This window comes from Nicotiana attenuata, unplaced genomic scaffold (genome assembly GCF_001879085.1).
Source record: "Nicotiana attenuata strain UT unplaced genomic scaffold, NIATTr2, whole genome shotgun sequence".
NCBI lineage: Eukaryota > Viridiplantae > Streptophyta > Magnoliopsida > Solanales > Solanaceae > Nicotiana > Nicotiana attenuata.
Window position 1 is genome coordinate 555,900 of NW_017670467.1, and position 20,677 is coordinate 576,576.

Below are 20,677 nucleotides of genomic sequence, written 5' to 3' on the forward strand. Positions count from 1 at the left end.
AGGTTGGTCGCTTTCTGTAAATACAGTAGCTAAAAAATGGGTTTCCCCTCATATTCTCTTATTTTTTTCTCTCTCTTCTCTCTCTCACACCAAACTCCCCATCCCCTTCCGTCTCCCTCCATCGACGCCGCCGTCCCCCTCCACCCTCCACCCGCCGGAGGCAGCAGCAGCTCCACCGCCGGTGTCCTCCTTTGTCCAGGTAGGTTTCTCTCTCCTTTCCTTATTTTTTCGAAATACACAGATTTATTTTAATCCTTTGTAGTTTGATTTATAAAAATTAATTGTTCTTAGCTAAATTAAATCTAGGATAATTATTAGTAGCTAAAATAATTAGTTTTGCCTACTAATTTGGGGGAAAATGGGTTGAAGAGAAGAAACTCTAAATTTTTAGGGTTTATGTTAAGTCTTGTTATGGTTGGGTCAAATTAAAATTTAGTTCCTGTGAGGATTAGAATCTAGATCTGATTATCTTGATATTTATTTTATTTCATTGTTTGACTCATGTAGATTTTCCTAAATAGAACTTTTCTACTTTATCATAAAATTGAAACACGAAGAATAATTTTAATATGATAATGCAGTAGTATTGCAGTATCAACAAACAAATTGATATTAACACAAAAAATTGAAGGTGCAGACTTAACTTGTAGAAGAACAATTGATATTTCTTTCAGAAAAGGAATGGCCAGTGAGAACAATTGATATTTCTTTTGTTCTTGATTAGATGGAATATGGTAGCCAATCTAAAATCCGTTTAGGATATGACTTGAACTTTTGTGGATATGAGTTGAACCTTTAGGATATGAATTGAACCTTAAGGATATGAATTGAAATTTTGGTTTATGTATTGAAATTTTAGTATATAAATTGAAATTTTAGGATATGACTTGAACTTTTGTGGATATGAGTTGAACCTTTAGGATATGAATTGAAATTTTGGTTTATGTATTGGAATTTTAGTTTATAAATTGAAATTTTAGGATATGACTTGAACTTTTGTGGATATGAGTTGAACCTTTAGGATATGAATTGAAATTTTGGTTTATGTATTGGAATTTTAGGATATGACTTGGAATTTAGGATATGACTTGAAATTTTAGGATATGACTAGAACCTTTAGGATATGACTTGAACCTTTAGGATATGACTTGAAATTTTAGGATATGACTTGGAATTTTAGGATATGAATTGGAATTTTAGTTTATGAATTGGAATTTTAGGATATGACTTGGAATTTTAGGATATGACTTGAAATTTTAGGATATGACTAGAACCTTTAGGATATGCCATGAACCTTTAGGATATGAATTGGAATTTTAGTTTATGAATTGGAATTTTAGGATATGACGTGAATTTTTAGCATATTGACTAGAACCTTTAGGATATGACTAGAACATTTAGGATATGAATTGAACCTTTAGGATATGAATTGGAATTTTAGTTTGTGAATTGGAATTTTAGGATATGACTTGAATTTTTAGGATATGACTAAAACCTTTAGGATTTGACTTGGACCTTTAGGATATGAATTGAACCTTTAGGATATGAATTGGAATTTTAGGATATGACTTGAAATTTTAGGATATGACTTGGAATTTTAGGATATGAATTGGAATTTTAGTTTATGAATTGGAATTTTAGGATATGACTTGGAATTTTAGGATATGACTTGAAATTTTAGGATATGACTAGAACCTTTAGGATATGACTTGAACCTTTAGGATATGAATTGGAATTTTAGTTTATGAATTCGAATTTTAGGATTTGAATTGGAATTTTTGTTTGTGAATTGGAATTTTAGGATATGACTTGGAATTTTAGGATATGACTTGAAATTTTAGGATATGACTAGAACCTTTAGGATATGACTTGAACCTTTAGGATATGAATTGGAATTTTTGTTTATGAATTGGAATTTTAGATTATAAATTGAATTTTTTTTGGATATGAGTTGAACCTTTAGGATATGAATTAAAATTTTGGTTTATGTATTGGAATTTTAGATTGCGGGAGGATTTTGTAGAAGGGGTTGATGGTAATATTAGACATGCAATGGAACTTCCACCAAGAATAACTAAGACACAGTACCTGGCAGAGTGTGCCTTTAATTGTTCTTCTCATTAGCGACAACGATGATGAGAAGGCAAGAACATGTGTTTCAAATAGTTATGGTATAGGTAGGAGTTTAACATTTCCTAAGTAGATAAAAGAAGAGGTAATAGAGGAATTCTATACTTCAATTTCCAAGAGGAAAAGGAGTTTAATTGGGAGTGACAAGGTTGATGGTGATGGAATATTTTCCGTTGGTCATGGCAGTTCCCATAAAACGGGGATCATAAGACTCTATGATGACAGAGATTATAGGAAGTTTTGTTCCTAACTTTCTTCCAAGTCTGATCCGTACAAGCTTAATTAGTGGGATATTGGTGATATATTCTTCGGATTCAGAAGAATATATCACCAATATCCCATTAAGCTTGTACGGATCAGACTTGGAAGAAAGTTGAGAACAAAACTTCCTATAATCTTTGTCATCGTAGAGTCTTATGATCCCCGTTTTATGGGAACTGCCATTACCAACGGTAAACATTCCATCACCATCACCCTTGTCACTCTCAATTAAACTTCTTTTCTTTTTGGAAAATGAAGTAGAGAATTCCTCTATAATCTTTCTTTTATCTACTTAGGAAATGTTAAAATTCCTGCCTATACCATCACTAGTTGAAACACATGCCATTGCAGTCTCAACATCATTGTCGCTAACGAGAACAACAATTGATCAAAATACACACCCTGTCAGCTACTGTATCCAAGTTATTCTCTGTATCCAAGTTTATCCCGAGTAATAGTACCACGAGGATAATCACCAAAGCCACCGGACAGCTTTATGATGCCAGTGAAGCAAGATGAGTTACTCAATGAAACTCGTATTGTAAAGAAGAAGAAAGAGACTGATCCAGAAAGGTGGGTCGAGGGTCGAGCCTCGACTATACATGTAAGTTTTTTACTTTTCATTAAGTATTTTGATTTACTTTTATATAAATTTTGAAATATTAATTCAATATAATTTTTCTTATAGGTTCGCTTCACAGCTGATGTGGGGGAATTCATACGCAGTCAGCCACCTAACGAGTCGGCCGAGGCAATCCAACTTTCGAACGAGGATGCTAAAAGAACACTCCTTGAGTACTTTATATACTTTGAACTAGACAATAGAACTAGTTTTTGAATGAGCTTGTAATAAACGTTAACTTAGTTTTGTTAGCTTAATGTTTTAGTGCTATTGATCTTTATATTTTGTTGCTTTTTAGTGTTGTTGTTGTTGTTGTTGTTGGCATAAAATGTCTGTTTAGGATATGTGGTATAAGCTGGCAGGTGGTGTAGCAACCAAAACAGGCAGTTTCTGCCAAAAATATAACAAAAAAAGCGACCAACTTTGGTCTCCAGTTGGTCGCTTTTCACTTAAAAAAAATAATTTTCTGGGCAATAGCGACCAATCTTGGTCGCTATTTTATTTTAAAAAAACAATTTCTGGTAGTTTTGCGACCAACTTTGGTCGCTCATAGTTAAAAAAAAATTAATTCTTGCCATTGGCGACTAATATTGGTCGCCCATTAAATAAAAAATTATAACATTTATTAATATAGCAACCAAAGTTGGTCGCTTAATATGATTAAAAATAAATAAAAATAAAACGTTATTTACATCTGGAGACCAACTTTGGTCGCCAAATATATAATATTAAAATATTTGAGCGACCAAAGTTGGTCGCTATATGCTTTGCCCGGAAAATTTGGTCCTTTTACCTGAGAGACCAATGTTGGTCGCTATTTAGCGACCAGCTTTGGTCCCTAAGGTAAAGGGACCAGCTTAATATCGACCAGGCGTGGTTGGTCGCTTTTTGGCCAATAAGCGACCAATGTTGGTCGCTTTTGCTGGTCGTTTTTTTTCGGAATTCTAGTAGTGTTTTGGACCCAAAAAATAATTGACTTATAACTCTCTAACATTTAATTAATCTTAAGAGAATAAATTTTTCAATGTCAATGTGGTAGCTACTATGGTGAATCGGCTCCTTGTTAGTTGTTAGAGTAAATTATATTAATCCAAACTAAGGAGATGTTATGTGACGTGAATGAAGAATAGTAGAGATAATACTTAGAAATGGAGGATTATATTTGATCAATCAACGAAATTATTATAATCTAATTAAATAGCAATTCTCTATGCAAGGATTGCAAAGTGATCCCGAGTGAGTTCCTCGCGACACAACATAGGCTCTTGGTGATGGACGTCGGCATCTTAATAAAGAAGAAGAAGCGGGTTATCTGGAGTCATCCAAGGATCAGGTGGGAAGCTTTGTCGAAGGATAAAGCGCAGGAGTTGGAGAGGAAGTTGATGGATATGGGGCCTGGAAGAGTAGTTGGGGCGAAAGAAGCATGTGGACAATGACGGCGAATTGTATTAGGGAGGCCGCGACGGAGGTGTTAAGGGTCTCGAAGGGTTACACTAGGGGGCACAGAGAGGACTGGTGGTAGAATGAAGAGGTTCAAGGAAAAGTGGAGGCCAAGAAAGCGGCATACTTGAAGTTAGTGGAGAGCTCATATGAGGAGGAGAGAAGAGCGAACATAGAAGGGTACAAGAAGGCTAGGAAGGAGGCGAAACTAGCGGTCACGGAAGCAAAAAATGCAGCATTTGGTCGCTTGTATGAAGAATTAGGGGATAAAGGCGGGGACAAGAAGTTATTTCGGTTGGCCAAGGTGAGAGGGAGAAAGGCACGTGATTTGGATCAAGTGAGGTGCATCAAGGACGAGGGTGACAGAATTTTAATGGATGAGGCTCAGACTAAGCAGAGATGACAGACTTACTTTCACAAACTTCTGAATGAGGAGGGGGACAGAGACATTGTGTTGGGTGATTTGGAGCACTCTGAGAGTCACCGTGATTTTGGGTATTGTAGGCGTATTAAGGTCGATGAGGTCGTGGGGCTATGCGTAAGATGAGCAGGGGCAGAGCGACAGGTCCAGATGAAATTCCGGTTGAGTTTTGGAGGTATGTGGGTAGAGAGGGCATAGAGTGGTTGACGTGATTGTTTAATGTTATTTTTAGGACGAAGAAGATTCCAGAGGAATAGAGATGGAGTACGATGATTCCGTTGTACAAGAACAAAGGTGATATCCAGATTGCAACAACTATAGGGGTATTAAGTTGCTTAGTCATTCTATGAAAGTGTGGGAGAGGGTGGTGGAAGCGAGGATGAGGAGGTCGGTGTCTATATCAGAGAACCAATTCGGTTTCATGCTTGGCCGTTCAACTACGAAAGCTATCCATCTCATCAGGAGGTTGGTGGAACAGTACAGGGATAGGAAGAAAGATTTACACTTGGTGTTTATTGACCTAGAGAAAGCGTACGACAAGGTCCTGAGAGAGGTTCTTTGGAGGTGTTTGGAGGCTAAAGGTGTTCCGGTAGCATACATTAGGGTGATTAAGGACATGTATGATGGAGCTAAGACTTGGGTTAGGACAGTGGGAGGTGACCCGGAGCATTTTCCGGTAGTTATGGGGTTGCACCAAGGATCAACGCTCAGTCCTTTCCTATTTGCCCTGGCGATGGACGCGCTAATGCACCATATTCAGGGAGAGGTGTCATGGTGTATGTTATTTGCTGATGATATAGTCCTGATTGATGAGACGCGAGGCGGTGTCGGCAAGAGGTTGGAGGTTTGGAGACAAACCCTAGAGTCTAAAGGTTTCAAGATGAGCGGGACTAAGACAGAATACTTGGAGTGCAAGTTCACTGACGTAACGTGGAAAACGGACAGTGACGTGAGGCTTAATTCACAAGTCATCCCCAAGAAATGGAGTTTTAAGTATCTTTTGTCTATTATCCAGGGGAACGGGGAGATTGACAAGGATGTCACACACCATATAGGGGCGGGATGGATGAAATGGAGGTTAGCATCTGGCGTCTTGTGTGACAAAAAGGTGCCATCAGAACTTAAAGACAAGTTGTATAGACCGGTGGTTAGACCGGCTATGTTGTATGGGGCAAAATGTTGGCCAGTCAAGAACTCTCATATCCAAAAGATGAAAGTAACAGAAATGAGGATGTTTGAGGTGGATGAGCAGGCATATTAGATTGGATAAGATTAGGAATGAGGATATTCTGGCTAAGGTGGGGGTGGCGCACATAGATGACAAAATGCAGGAAGCGAGGCTTAAATGGTTCGGGCACGTGCGGAGGAGAAGCCTTGACGCTCCGGTTAGGAGGTGCGAGCGGTTGGCTTTGTCAGGTGTGAGAAGAGGTAGAGGGCGGCCTAAGAAATATTGGGGAGAGGCGATCAGGCAGGACATGGCGCGACTCTAGCTCATCGAGGACATGACCTTAGATAGGAAGGCTTGGAGGGCGAGCATTAGGGTCGTAAGTTAGTAGGTAGTTGAGCGTTTTTCTTCCTTATTGAGGGTGTTAGGCTAGTTTTTAGTGTCTTGCTTTAGATTGTTAGTGGTACTTGTTGTGTTTGTATTGTTTTCTGCTCCGATTGCCTAGTACCTTTCCATTATTCTGATTATTGATATTGTTTTTTCCATTTATTTTCTGATTCTTAGGTTGCTGCCATTGTCTTCTTGACATATATGGTTGTTATTGTTCTATTGCCTCTTTTTCATCTCCTTGTGCCGAGGGTCTTTCGGAAACAACCTCTCTACCCTCCGAGGCAGCGGTAAGGTCTGCGTACATACTACCCTCTCCAGATCCCACATGTGGGATTATACTGGGTTATTGTTGTTGTTGTTGTAATTAAATAGCAATTCTAAGCAAGTAAGGATGACAGAGTGAGATTCAGTAACCGAATTACCGGAATAAGCTTGAATGCTTGATATATCAGTTTTGGTTATAATAACAGAAGAAGCAATCCTTTGGTTATAATAACAGAAGAAGCAATCCTTATGTAGATATCTATTGGCTTTATGCTTTTGTGGAATAATCTAGACTTTCTTTATGTCTTGGAGGTGTAATCTTTATGGATGGTAAAAAACGTTGTGATCTTGATTTTTTGAGCTTTTTTTCCTCTCAAGATAGTGTATATTCTCATCCACTAGCTTTAGCATTATGCTGTATAGCTGATATTCATGTCTATGCGGAAATTTCATTGCTTGGATCTTCATTAGATATTCTCTACTATAAGACTTCAATGAGAGACGTTTTGTGTTCCCTGTTCAAGCAACAACTCTCTTGCTCGAATCCTCAAAAAATGTTGCCGTACCTATATTGGATCCTCCAAAAATACATCGCTTTTGGAGGATAAATACACGTGACCATATTTTTAAAGAGTTGGAGCAATCATAAAACCGCGGTTAAAGAGAATAGAGTCCAGCCACGAAAGCTTTGATGGGAATTTGCTTTGAGCAAAAGCCTATGTGATACTGTGGTCTCACAATCTTCAACTTTTGAACTGGGACTGTTTAGGATAGATTTTGCTCATGCAATGGCTAAAATGGACACTTTAACCTCAAAAGTTACAAATTAAAATAAAATACATATTACTTAACAATGGTTAAATGAAAATGTTTGTAAAGAGACGTATACTTTTTATATTCATTCACTTGGTGTAACATTGGGTGGACATAATCTTTTGTATAGATTAAAGTATTAAAAGTTGTCATATAGCCGGATGATTCTCTGTGCGGTTCTCCAAAATCCCATCATTTCTCCTCATAGAAACCATCTTCACAGGTTCTTATAGATATAGGAGGAAATTTCTTTCATAGTTTCAGGGACAGTCTCTAGCAAGGACAAAAAGGAATATACAGAAATTGCCATGAAAGTTCATTTCCTGCTCGACACAATCGGGCTGGTGCTCCCTTCCAAGAGCTAAGTAGAGTGCGCAGTCAACAATACCAGTCAAATCTTTAAAATTTATCACAGATTACCAACACCATTATCACCAGTAATCACCACAAGAACATTGGCCACCACTAAAATGGTGAAACCGATAAGGATCCCTCAATATGATTTCCCTCCTAATAATGCTGCTTGCGAACTTGAAAACTGAATGGCAATCGCCACAGACTCTAAGGTTCTTAAATATTCGAAGAGTTGAACCTTCAGGAGTACTAATCAAACCGTATGCTAGTGCAAGTCTTTCACTATGCATCCATAAATTGTGCTCTTTCTGTTCTTCATCCGTGTCATGCAATGCAAAGCTTGTATCAGCAATATAACCGGCCTCCTGAATCTTTTTTCTCAGTTCTGTCAACTTCCCGTATATTTTCTCTGACTTCGGGTGAGACAAGTCTCCGATCCCAAAGGTGCATATTTGGTTCTTTAACTTGACCCAACTGCAAGCAAGCTGCTTTTTCACTTTATGCGATTCCATTTCAGCTCTCACATTCTGAACGTCCTGCCATCTCCCCGAAGTTGCACACATATTTGAATAAAGAACATAAGCTGAGTCATCCGATGGGTTAGATTTCAGAAGATTTTCGGCTGCTACCTTTCCTAGTTCTGTATTTCCATGCATCCTGCATGCTGCCAACAAGCTTCTCCAAACGAAGTCATTTGGTGGCACTGGCATTTCTTTAATAAAAGCAATGGCTTCAGGGAACCTTCCAGATCTTCCAAGAAGGTCTACTACGCAAACGCAGTGCTCTATGCCAGCCGGGACTCCAAATTCAGAAGCCATAGAAGCAAAATATCTAAGACCTTCATCTACTAGACCACCGTGACTACAGGCTGATAGAAGAGAGACAAAAGTGACATGGTCTGGCTTTGAACCTTGCTTTACCATATCGTGAAAAGTATCCCTAGCTTTCTGGAAAAGTCCATGTCTGGCAAAAACAGATATTAATACATTCCAAGACAATCTTGGACGCATATTTGGTTCGGGGAATATTTTCAGAACATCATTCATTTCACCACATTTCCCATACATATCCATTGTAGCATTTCCAACAAAAGAATTTGAGTCAAACCCAAGTTTAGTAGCTAAACAGTGAATCTGTTGACCCTCTTCCAAGGATGCCAAGTTTGCTGCAGCTGAAAGTGCAGCAGAGAGGCTGAATTGGTCAAACTCCAGTTTTTCCCTTTGCATCTGCAGAAGAAGTTTCAACGCTTCCTCCCAGAGACCAACACGAGCATTGGCGGCAAGCATAGCATTCCAGGTCACTGATGTCTTATTTAGTAGTGCATCAAAGATAAGATTACTTGAATCGAGATCGCCACAGTCCGCATACATAGTGATGAGAGAGTTCCTGACGTATTCATTTGTCTCAAAACCAGTCAGAATTATATGTCCATGCAACGGCATGCCATACTTCAGCAGATCAGTTTCAGTTGAGCAAGAACCAAGAACATTAATCAAAGTGATGTAATTTGGAGAATTCTCTTCCTCTCTCATTGACTTAAAATTTCTCACTGCCTCAAGTGTGTCCTTATTATCTGCATAGCCACCAATCAATGCATTCCAAGTGACTAATTCCTTGTCAGGCATTTTGTGAAATACCTTTTTAGCCTCCAACATCATACCACACTTCCCATACATGGTGACTAATGCATTGCCAACTATTAAATTGTCATGGAGCCCATGAACAATTACAAGAGCATGAACAGTTTTTCCTTCAAGAAGCAACTGACCATCTGAACATGCAGCCAAAGCACTAGCGAAAGTCACATAGTTAACTGTTCTTTGCAAGTGAAGCAGTTCGGCGAACACTTCCAAAGCCTTGAAGTACTTAACTGTTAAAACATAACCAGCCATCATGGAGTTCCACGAAATCACATCCTTTGCTGGCATGGCAAAGAACAAACTTTCCGCATCTTTGGGCCTCGAAGCCTCCAAATACATGGAGAGAAGAGTATTACAGACACAAATATTAGAATCCCATCCCAATTTCAACGACAAACCATGAACACCTCTGCCTAAGTTTAGACACTTGATAGTTCCACAAACAGACAACAATGCAGAAAGTGTAGTTGAATTGACATCATCGTGAACATGACGCATTTCAGAAAACGAGCTGAACGCTTTCTCGCACAATTGGTTATATGCTAGTGCTGAAATAATCGAATTCCACGATATAGTGTCACGGTCAATCATGCCCTCAAAGATATAAGAGGCATCTTCAATGCAACCAAAACTACCAAACATCGAAATAAGAGAATTTGATACAGAAACATTGTCTTGGAATCCGGACTTTACAACCTGACCTAGCATTTGATGACCCAGAAAATCATCATCAAGAGCTAGGGAAGAACTAATAACAGCAGTACATGTGTTTTCATTACCAGACACCTCTTCATGTCTCATTCTCTGGTATAGATCTATTACCACCTCTGGGTAACCATTATCGGAATATGCGACCATCAAAGAAGTCCAAGTAACAACATTCCTCTCAGGCATTTCCTCAAACAGTGTTTTAGCACTAAAAGGTAGTCCATATACACCATAAAAATGGAGAAAAGAAGTTCCCACAAAAACATCATTCAACAAACCATATTTCAAAACCAATCCATGAATTTGAAATCCTTCCAAAACCATATTTTCCAATCTACTGAATGCAGTCAACAAGCTAGCTATGAAATACCCGTTTGGTTGAATTCCAAAACCCCACATTTCAACAAAAAGAATTACAGCATCCCAGTAAAGACCCATCCTAACAAACCCAGATATCATATTATTCCAAGACGCCCCATTTCTCCCGGGCATTAAATCGAACACATGACGAGCAGCTTCGGTGTTCCCAAATTTCGAATACATACCGATCAAAGTGTTGTAATGGAAAATGCTCAAATGGGGTTCTTCCTTTAGACAAACTGCATGAACTGCCCTTCCAACAATTTGTTGGGTGATTTTGGAGAAGCCCTTTTGATGAAACCCAGAGATTTCTGGTTCTAGGTGGTGCTGTAGGCATTGAAAGGGGCGGTTTATGGGCTGCTGTTGTCTGCATTGGACTGAGATTGTGCTGAAGTAAATGTTCAAAGCGCAGAGCTTGTTGTGAAGGCAAGTATGTCTGGTTCTGATATGATAGAGCAATAAAGCACTCATAAAATCAGTTGTAGAAACAAAGCTGCAGTATTATTTCAACCTTTGGGTTGCAACTTCAGTTGCCAAAATAGTACTCTACATAAAAATTCGAAATCAAAAGTCATTGATGCCGCCAGATTTTTCCTTTGTCTGTGAAAAACATATTTGAAGCAATGCAATTTAAGGTTTCTAATGAGAAATTAAACATGGAATAGACGTTTAAATATTATACTATTACTTACTCTTCCGGTAAATCAAGTACTCCTTCTAGCCCATATTACTTGTCTTTTGTGATTCATTATCCCTTAAGGAATACATTAAAACATATATATATCCTTAAACATCTAAATTTAATTGATATTTTATTAATCGAAAAGCAAGCGGAGTTTTGCAAGGAAAAAGGAATAAACAATATTTTATTTGTATAAAATGTCAAAAATATTAAGACAAATTCAATTGCTAAAATGGTAGATACGTAGGCGAAGAAAGTATCATTTCATAGACGCACTAGAAGATAAGCGGCAAAAAAAACACTTTTTATTTTTATTATTAAGAAATTAAGCTCAAAGTAATAATATAATACAAGAAAATAAATAATAGATGAAGAGAACGAGGAGAGAGCTTTCTGATTCTTCAAGTTCTCAAATGTATCAACATGATTCTCAATACCTTTATTTATGGATTTACATTGAGGAACATCAAAGGGAGTCATGAACATAGTATTAATTATTGAGATCATTGAGAAAGATAATGAGAAAGTTATGAAGGTGTGAGAATTACAAAAGTAGACGGTTAAAATTTTATTAAACTTAAATCCATAAAAGATTTAAATTTTACCATAAATTAAATATATGTTAGTCCAAATAAATATCATGGGCTAATATAAATGGGTCAATTATTTAAATCCAATTAAATTAATTTAAATAAAGGTCCAATATACCATTGGACTAGCGTCTTCTATCGAATGGGTCGGCCCATGAGCCTCAAGCCCAATGACCCGCTAGGTCTTTCTTGGAGGCTACTCCACCCCACATCTATATAAAGGTGTCACAGGAGAAGGCTAAAAAAAAAAGAATCAAGCAAGCAGAAGGAAAGGCTAAAGAAGCTCTGAAGAATAGCATCAAAGTCTCCATCTATATCTGCAATTGCCGTCTGTGGTCAAATTCCAAAGGCGAACTCAAATCATAGGCGGGCGCTTCAAATCTTCCGTTCGTGATAACCCAACACCAAATCGTGGTTCGCGACGACTTTCAAATTGTTCGTGACGTACTACAAATCCGAAATCTGTCAAGTTCAAGATCAAGCTCTCAAGCTCTTGAACCATCGTCCTTGAGGAGAAGAATCAGAGGGCTACATCTCTTTAGATTTAGAGATATTTTAGAGATTGTAACCCCATCACTTGAAATCGAATATAATATTTATCGCTATATTTCTTGTCTTGATTATTATTTTTCAGGAGCGAAATTTAGTTGTTACAAATTTTGGTATTCCCGGTGGGACGATCTGTACCTCTCATCTCTTCTCAACTCTCAACATTCAAGATCACTAAGATGGCTTCAAAGAAGATCGACTCAAAAGTTGCTGACTCCAAGTTTTCTTCTAACGCTGAAAGTATCCTGAACGCTACTATGGGGAGTCTTGGGCCAATCACCCGAAGCAAGGCGAGCGTCTTGGGACAGCAAGCACTCCAAGTGTCGTCTGCACCAATGCATGCTTTGAGATCTTCATCATCCGAAGAAGAAAGGTCCTCTGCTAGCAAGTTAGAGAGAGGAGATAATACTGCAGAAGTTGTGAGAAAGCTCTTGCTCAACTTACTTTGTACAATACCAAGAGTCAGCTTACCCAACCTGATGATGAAATTTTAAGTGTTGGCTCTACGCCAATCTCGCCACATGACATGTTCCAAACTGAGTTCAATCCGTGGGAAGGTCTCGGTTAATCTTCATCATCTGTAATAATCATGGAGGCAATGATGACTAACACTTCGACAATGGAGGAGCAACCCGCAAACCTGACAAAGGCGATTGATGGCTTAACAAAGTATGCTCAAGATCAAGATGTCCGTATCGCAAAATTGACAGGTATAGTTGAAAGCATGATGGATGGAGAATCAATTCATGCACCTGGAAAGCTCTCTGAAGTCCATGAGAAGGCTAATCCTCCAACAAAACAAGTGTCATCCGCCAAAGAACTTCATGTCCCCTCCGAAGGATCAATTTTCATCGAACAATTGAAGGAATTCATTATGGGAACTATCAAAGATAAGTATGAGGTCACTTCAAAGTCTTCTCTCACGTACGCAAAGCCGTATACTGCAAGAATCGATAGCTTGAATATGCCTTCCGGCTATCAGCCTCCCAAATTTCAGCAGTTCGATGGCAAGGGAAATCCAAAGCAACATGCCGCGCACTTTGTTGAGACATGCAACAATGCAGGGACTTATGGAGATTATCTTGTCAAGCAGTTCGTCCGCTCACTAAAGGGGAATGCTTTTGATTGGTACACCGACCTCGAGGCTGGATCCATTAATAATTATGACCAATTGGAGCAAGAGTTTCTCAATCACTTTTATAGCACGAGGCGTACTGTGAGCATGGTGGAACTTATGAACACTCGCCAACGAAAAGATGAACCAGTTATTGACTTTACCAACCGATGGAGGAATGCAAGCCTTAACTACAAAGATAGGCTAAGCGAAGCTTCTGGCATAGAGATGTGCATCCAAGGAATGCATCGGGGACTTCGTTACATCTTGCAAGGAATTAAGCCCAGGACATTTGAAGAACTTGCCACCTGTGCTCATGACATGGAGTTGAGAATGGCTTCTGCGAGAAATGAAGGGCTGCCCATCTACGAACCTCGCCCAGTAAGAGATAAGCAAGAAGTCAAGAAATGGAGCAAGTTAGTACCCAAGAATGAAAGCAAAGAATCCATGAACGTCAATGCCTCTCCTTTGAAGTTTACTACCAAGTTGACCAAGAAACAGAGTATGAAAACAACTTCCTCTCAAGACAGTGCAAATCAGAAGTTGACTCTCAAAGAGATGCAAGAGAAGGAGTACCCATTTCTAGACTCCGATGTGCCTGCAATATTTGAAGAACTCCTCGAGCTAAAGCTTATTGAGCTGCCAGAGATGAAGCAGCCAGATGAAGCTGGAAAAAGCAATGACCCGAATTACTGCAAATACCATCGGTTTGTAGGTCACCCTCTTGAGAAGTGCTTTGTCTTCAAGGACAAAGTTATGGATTTGGCTCATCAAAAGAAGATCGAGCTTGAAGATGAAAAGGCGAGCACAAACCATGTGTCCATTGCCTTTGGCTCATTCGATCCGATTGAGATATGCACATGTGAAGGGAATAAAGATGAAAAATTATTGGAGGATGACAAAGTCCGAGTTGATCAACCTGATGAAGAAGGTTGGACCATGGTGACTCGTCGAAAGCAACCTACGAGGAATAAGATGGTGAGAAGACTAAAGAAGCAACAAATGGTTAAGAGCCCAAAGAAGGTGAAGATAGAGACACCATCACCAAAAGCCACGCCACCCGGTGACTTTGGGAGAATTCATGCCGAGTTGGTTTCGCATGAGGATTTCTGATGATGATGACAAAGCCTTGTGTTGTAATGCTGATAAAGAAGAAGAGGAAAAGAACGAAGTCACATCAACACCATCTCCATCACTGTCTAATAGTCTTGTTGAGTCCTCCTTCCAAGAAGCATATGGCTGTAATGAAAAAATCACCTTCACTGAAGGCGATCTCCTACTTGGTGAGACACTACACAATCTCCTTTTGTTTATGGTGGGTTATGTGCTCGAGTGGAGGATAAACAGAATCTTGATAGATGACGGTAAAGGATCTGCAATGAACATTCTTCCCATTCGCATAATGAAAGAACTCGGCATCTCAACTGAAAAACTTTCTGAAAGCCGACTGATGATTCAAGGATTCAATCAAGGGGGACAAAGGGCCATAGGAGCTATCAAACTAGAAATCACCATGGGAGATACGCAATCAACTACATAGATGCATATGATTGATGAAAAGACTTCACACAATTTGTTGCTTGGCAGGCCGTGGATACACGAGAACAAAGTTGTCCCATCAACTTACTACCAATGTTTGAAATATAATAAAGATGGAGTCAAAAAGAAGATAGTTGCTGACAACAAGCCGTTCGCTGAAGCCGAGGCATACTTCGCTGATGCAAAGTACTACTTGGAGAACCGCATCGTGAAGGGAGTAAAAGTTGATGACATCACGAAGGCCAAAGGTGATAGTATCGTGTCCAAAAGGGCTGAGGTAGCTTCTGGTCAAGATAAAGTTACAATAGAAGCACACCAAGTTTCTAAAGCTCACAAAAAGAATGTTGCAACTACAGGCAAGAAAATAGCTCTTTTATTTCGTTACGTCCCAAAAGTGAAGAAAGATGAAGGAGAATCATCAAGCCTCCAAAAAGATGCACTAAGAGAATTAACCCTTCCTATCAAGCAGATTGATACCATAACGTTATCTTCAAAGCTACTGGAAAAGTTTATGGCCCCTACATGCCTCAAAATAAGGCACTCCCCACGAAACGCACAAATGAAGGTTTTGATCCTAATGCTTACAGGTTGTTCGCAAAGGTTGGATATGATCCCAACGAACCATCTAAGCTAGGGAAGCTCCCACCTGAAGCTACTAGGAAAGCAAACACGATGAAGGATAAGGAGCATGTGGTGAAGCAATCACGTGAGGGTTTGGGTTACAAACAACCCCCGCCAGTTCGCATCTCCATTAGAAGAGCAAGTATTAACTATATCACGATGGAAGATGAACCCGATGATCCTAATAAAAGGCCTTATGTCTTTGATCGACTTGGAGAACCAACTATAAGAACTTCTGTATTTGAGAGGTTGGGGCCATTGAAAAGGAAGAAGAACAAGTCCCAAAGAAATTATGAAGAAATAAGAAGACCTTTGCCATCTAGAGTCCAAAGTATCTCCAAAGAATGTCAAAGCCCGATCCCTTCCAGAATGAGGCGACAATCAGAACTTTTGATTTCTTGCGGAGAGGTACTCAAAGTGAAGACTCGCACAGTGGTCCACACCAGAGAGCATGACGAAGATGAAGAAAGTGTAGGATCTTCATATTACATTACTGCGAATGAGGAGAAATACACTCCATTTCTAAGGAAGGTCGACGAAAATTTGGGAGATGCCTCTTGGTGTGGCCATAGATCTTTAAATGATGGTGATCCCTAAGAAGACAAAGATGTCGAGGACGCACCTCCAGAACTAGAAGAAGGAATTAAAATGACAGTTGATGCATTGAAAGAAGTCAACCTTGGTACTGCAGAAGACTCCAGGCCCACCTGTAAGTGCCCTACTAACCACAGATAAAGAAAGCTCTTATGTGGAGCTACTCAAAGAATATAGAGATATCTTTGTTTGGAGCTACAAAGAGATGTCTGGTTTAGATCCTAAAGTAGCAGTTCATCGTCTCACGGTCCAGAAATGAGCTCGTCCTGTTAAGCAAGCGCAAAGACGCTTTAGGCCAGAATTGATCCCATCAATCGAAGCCGAGGTCAATAAACTCATCGAAGCTGGTTTCCTTTGGGAGGTTAAATATCCTACATGGTTTTCAAGCATTGTTCCTGTGAAGAAGAAGAATGGACAAATTCGAGATTGTGTCGATTTTAGAGATCAATAATGCATGTCCTAAGGATGAATTTCCGCTCCCCATCCCGGAGCTTATGATTGATGCTCGTAATCAATTCGGATGTTGGACCCTGGACCTACCCGGCCCGTATATTTCATAAGATGTGTTTCATTCGGGAGGATGAACTAGACTTTTTTCATTGCCCCACCCAAGGCAGATCGAACAAAAGATCTTCCCATTAATGCTTTCATTCTCCCGACTATGATACTGGTAAAGATCGCTCTTCCTTCTCTCCGACACGGTTGTTGAGACACACTAAGTAGTCATGGGAAAGATAAATGTCATATGTGTGAAGGATATTGAGATAGCTTCTTCCTTCTCTGTGTGTGGGTTAGCCCTTGATCGGATAATTATTCTTATTTAAAAGTGAAAAAATAGAGTTCTTTTCACTTTAACAACTGTGTTTTTTCTAACAACTCGAAAGGCGATTCCCCCTACTATCTACAACTCTAGATGCAACAAGAGTGCTTATTCCCCCAACAAAAGATTCATTCCCCTTCTCTTCCCGACGATCGGTAATTCTTTCTAACAGCTCCATCTGCCCATCTGAGAATGACGCCCTCACCACCGGATACGAGGCGATGTCTTTCATGAATGGATCATCTGGCTACAATCAAATACGTATGGCACTGAAGATGAAGAGCTTACTGCATTTCGCACTCCTAAAGGCATTTATTGCTACAAATTAATGCCTTTTGGCTTGAAGAATGCCGGCGCCACATACCAAAGGGCAATGCAGAATATCTTTGACGACATCCTCCACAAGAATGTGGAATGCTATGTGGATGATTTAGTGGTGAAATCAAGAAAGAGAGGAGAGCACTTGCAAGACTTAGGAATGGTGTTCGAACGACTCTGGAGATATCAACTTAGGATAAACCCATTGAAATGTGCCTTTGGAGTTACTTCTGAAAAATTCCTTGGTTTCATTGTTCGACACTGAGGGATTGACATAGATCAAGCCAAAGTTGATGCATCTTGAAGATGCCCGAGCCTAGAAATATACATGAACTGAAAAATCTACAAGGAAAATTGGCGTACCTTAGAAGATTCATCTCAAATCTAGCAGGGAAGTGCCAGCCTTTTAGCCATCTCAGAAGAAGGGTGTACCTTTTGAATGGGACCAAGCTTGTAGCAACGCATTCCAAAGCATCATATCCTACTTGATGAAACCTTTCTGGCGGCCCCTATACCAGGAAAGCCATTGATTCTTATATAATGCAGCCCAAAGAAGGTCAGTTGGAGCCCGGCCAAAGAAAATAGTGAAAGTAAAGAAAATTCCCTCTACTACTTGAGTAGGATGATGACCCCAAATGAGCTGAAGTATTCTCCGATCGAAAAGTTGTGTCTGCATTGGTTTTCGCAATTCAAAAGCTGAAGCACTACTTTCAAGCTCATGTCATCCGTCTCGTCTCAAGGGCGAACCCAATAAGTTTGATATGTCAAAACCCGTCCTCAATGATCGATTAGTAAGGTGGTACCTCCAATTTCAGCAATTCAAGATTGTGCACATCCCACAAAAAGCTGTGAAAGGACAAGCTTTGGCAGATTTCTTGGCAGTTCATCCAATTCCTGATGATTGGGAGTTGACTGATGAACTACCTGATGAGGATGCAATGGTCATCGAAGTGCAACCACCATGGAAAATGTATTTTGATGGTGCCGCACATCGTGAAGGAGCTGGTGCAGGTGTTGTGTTTGTCACTTCTCAAGGAGAAGTCTTGCCATATTCCTTCACCTTAACACAACATTGGACCAATAACGTTGCAGAATATCAAGCACTTATACTTGGGCTTAAGATGGCCGTTGATATGAGACAACTCCAATTACATATTTATGGAGACTCTGAGTTAGTGATCAATCGATTGCTAGGTAGCTACGAGGTCAAAAAGCCAGAATTGCGTCCTTATCATGGTTATGCACAGAAATTGATTGGATGGCTTGGCAATGTAACTCTTCAGCATGTGCCAAGGAAGGAAAATAAGAAAGCGGATGCCTTATCTGCTCTAGCTTCCACATTGACTCTGCCCGGCCAGACAAAAATCACTATCTGCCAAAAATGGATAGTACCACCAGATGAGAACGAGGATGAAGAAAGCAAGCTCGAGCGTTTGGTAGCCGTCGCTGAATTTGAGAAGGTTGATTGGCGACAAACCATGATCGACTAATTATGTTATGGGATACTTAGATCCAAGAAGAAACACCGAAATTCGTCGGCGTGCCCCTCGCTTCCTTTACTACAAAGACACTTTGTATCGAAGATCGTTTGAGGGAAGTTCTCTTGCGTTGTTTAGGGGAAGATGAAGCAACTCAAGCTATGCAAGAGGCACACTCTGGAGTTTTTGGATCATATCAATCTGGGCCAAAACTCCACTTCCACATTAAGAGGATAGGTTACTATTGGCTGACAATGGTGAAAGATTGATTAGATTATTCTCGAAGATGCAAGGCTTTCCAGTTTCACGCAAATTTTATACACCAACCACCTGAAATGTTACACCCTACTGTTGCATCTTGGCCATTTGATGCTTGGGGATTAGATGTTGTTGGACCACTTCCAAATACTAATTACTTCTCAAAATGGGTCGAGGTCGTCGCTCTCAAGGAAGTGAAGAAAAAGAATAACAGATATCGTTTCGGCATTCCTAGTTATATAATAACAGATAACGGAAAACCATTCGATAACAAATTGATGACCAAGATCTGTGAACTTTTTGGCTTCAAGCAACGTAATTCGTCAATGTATTATGCTGCTGCAAATGGACTAGCCGAAGCATTTAACAAGACACTTTGCAACTTGTTAAAGAAGGTCGTCTCTAAGTCTAAAAGAGATTGGCATGACAGAATGGAAGAAGCTTTGTGGGCATATCGGACGACTTATCGCACGCCGACACATGCAACTCCTTATTCTCTTGTTTATGGAGTCGAAGCAGTTCTTCCTCTTGAGCGTCAAATACCATCCTTGCGACTCGCTGTCCAAGACGGTCTTACTGAAGAAGAAAACGCTCGTCTGTGCCTTGAAGAACTAGAGTCCCTTGATGAAAAAGGGCTAGAATCTCAACAAAGTCTTGAATGTTATCAAGCTCATCTTTCTCGTGCTTTCAACAAAAAGGTTCGCTTGAGGTCCTTCCAAGTTGGCGATCAAGTTCTTGCAGTAAGAAGACCTATTTGTATTGGGGGAAAATCGATATTACACTTGGAATTAATTATGTGGCTAACGTGTCAAGACACGTGGATTATTAGAGGAGTGACAACTGGCAAAGAGTGCTCCAAGAGATACGAGTCTTAACAGGTACGAGAGAAGTGTCATAAAGATAAGAAGGAATGATCACTTAGGCCTCTTGATAATTTGAAGAGACGCCGGTGGAATGAACCATGACAATAAAAAGTACAGATTCGTAATATCTCCAATTAATGAGTGTAAATGATAGGAAACGTTATAGAATCTTCATGAAACAGTTACGATTGCTAATTATAACATTTTATTAATGTCATTAAATGCTCATAATGGCTCTATTATGAAAGGAAAGAAACGTTGTACTTGGAAATATTTATAAAAGCGAGAGAAGTAACATTTGGATGGACACAATGATTATTATTGGAATATACTTATTTACATTGTTTTATATTGCTTACTCGGCTACTTCTCAGTCCAATTTTCCTTTCTTGTTATACAATTATCTCTTTATTTGATTATCAGTAACCCGAGTTCTTCTAAAATTATGGTTTGACCGAAATTCCTATTTTTTGGTTAAACAAATTGGTTCTGTTACCGGGAATCTAATAATCTTTTACTTTCTAAATCAATTCTTTTTGTCAAAACAATCATGTCGAACGTTAACGACAACAACCAACAGAAGTCAACAACAATAGTTGAATCAGCAAAATCAACAAGGAGATGGAACTCCAATTCCTCGCCACGAAACTCTCCTCGACAATCTCGCAAAGGGACACCTGAGA

General features: G+C 39.5%; 2 protein-coding genes across 2 annotated transcripts; one reads left to right on the forward strand and one right to left on the reverse strand.

Annotated features, from left to right (window-relative positions):
- Nucleotides 1-7,480: 7,480 nt before the first annotated feature.
- On the reverse strand, nucleotides 7,481-11,309 carry LOC109239839 (pentatricopeptide repeat-containing protein At3g24000, mitochondrial). The gene is made up of 2 exons (XM_019406431.1): nucleotides 11,261-11,309; nucleotides 7,481-11,114 (listed from the first exon to the last, which is right to left on the reverse strand). Exon 2 carries the CDS (start codon nucleotides 11,037-11,039, stop codon nucleotides 7,938-7,940), a length of 3,102 nt encoding a protein of 1,033 aa, XP_019261976.1. The 5' UTR covers nucleotides 11,040-11,114; nucleotides 11,261-11,309; the 3' UTR covers nucleotides 7,481-7,937.
- Nucleotides 11,310-18,156: 6,847 nt separating this feature from the next.
- On the forward strand, nucleotides 18,157-18,885 carry LOC109239833. Its single transcript, XM_019406425.1, has one exon. The coding sequence runs from the start codon at nucleotides 18,157-18,159 to the stop codon at nucleotides 18,883-18,885; it is 729 nt and encodes a 242-aa protein (XP_019261970.1).
- The last annotated feature ends 1,792 nt before the right edge of the window (nucleotides 18,886-20,677 follow it).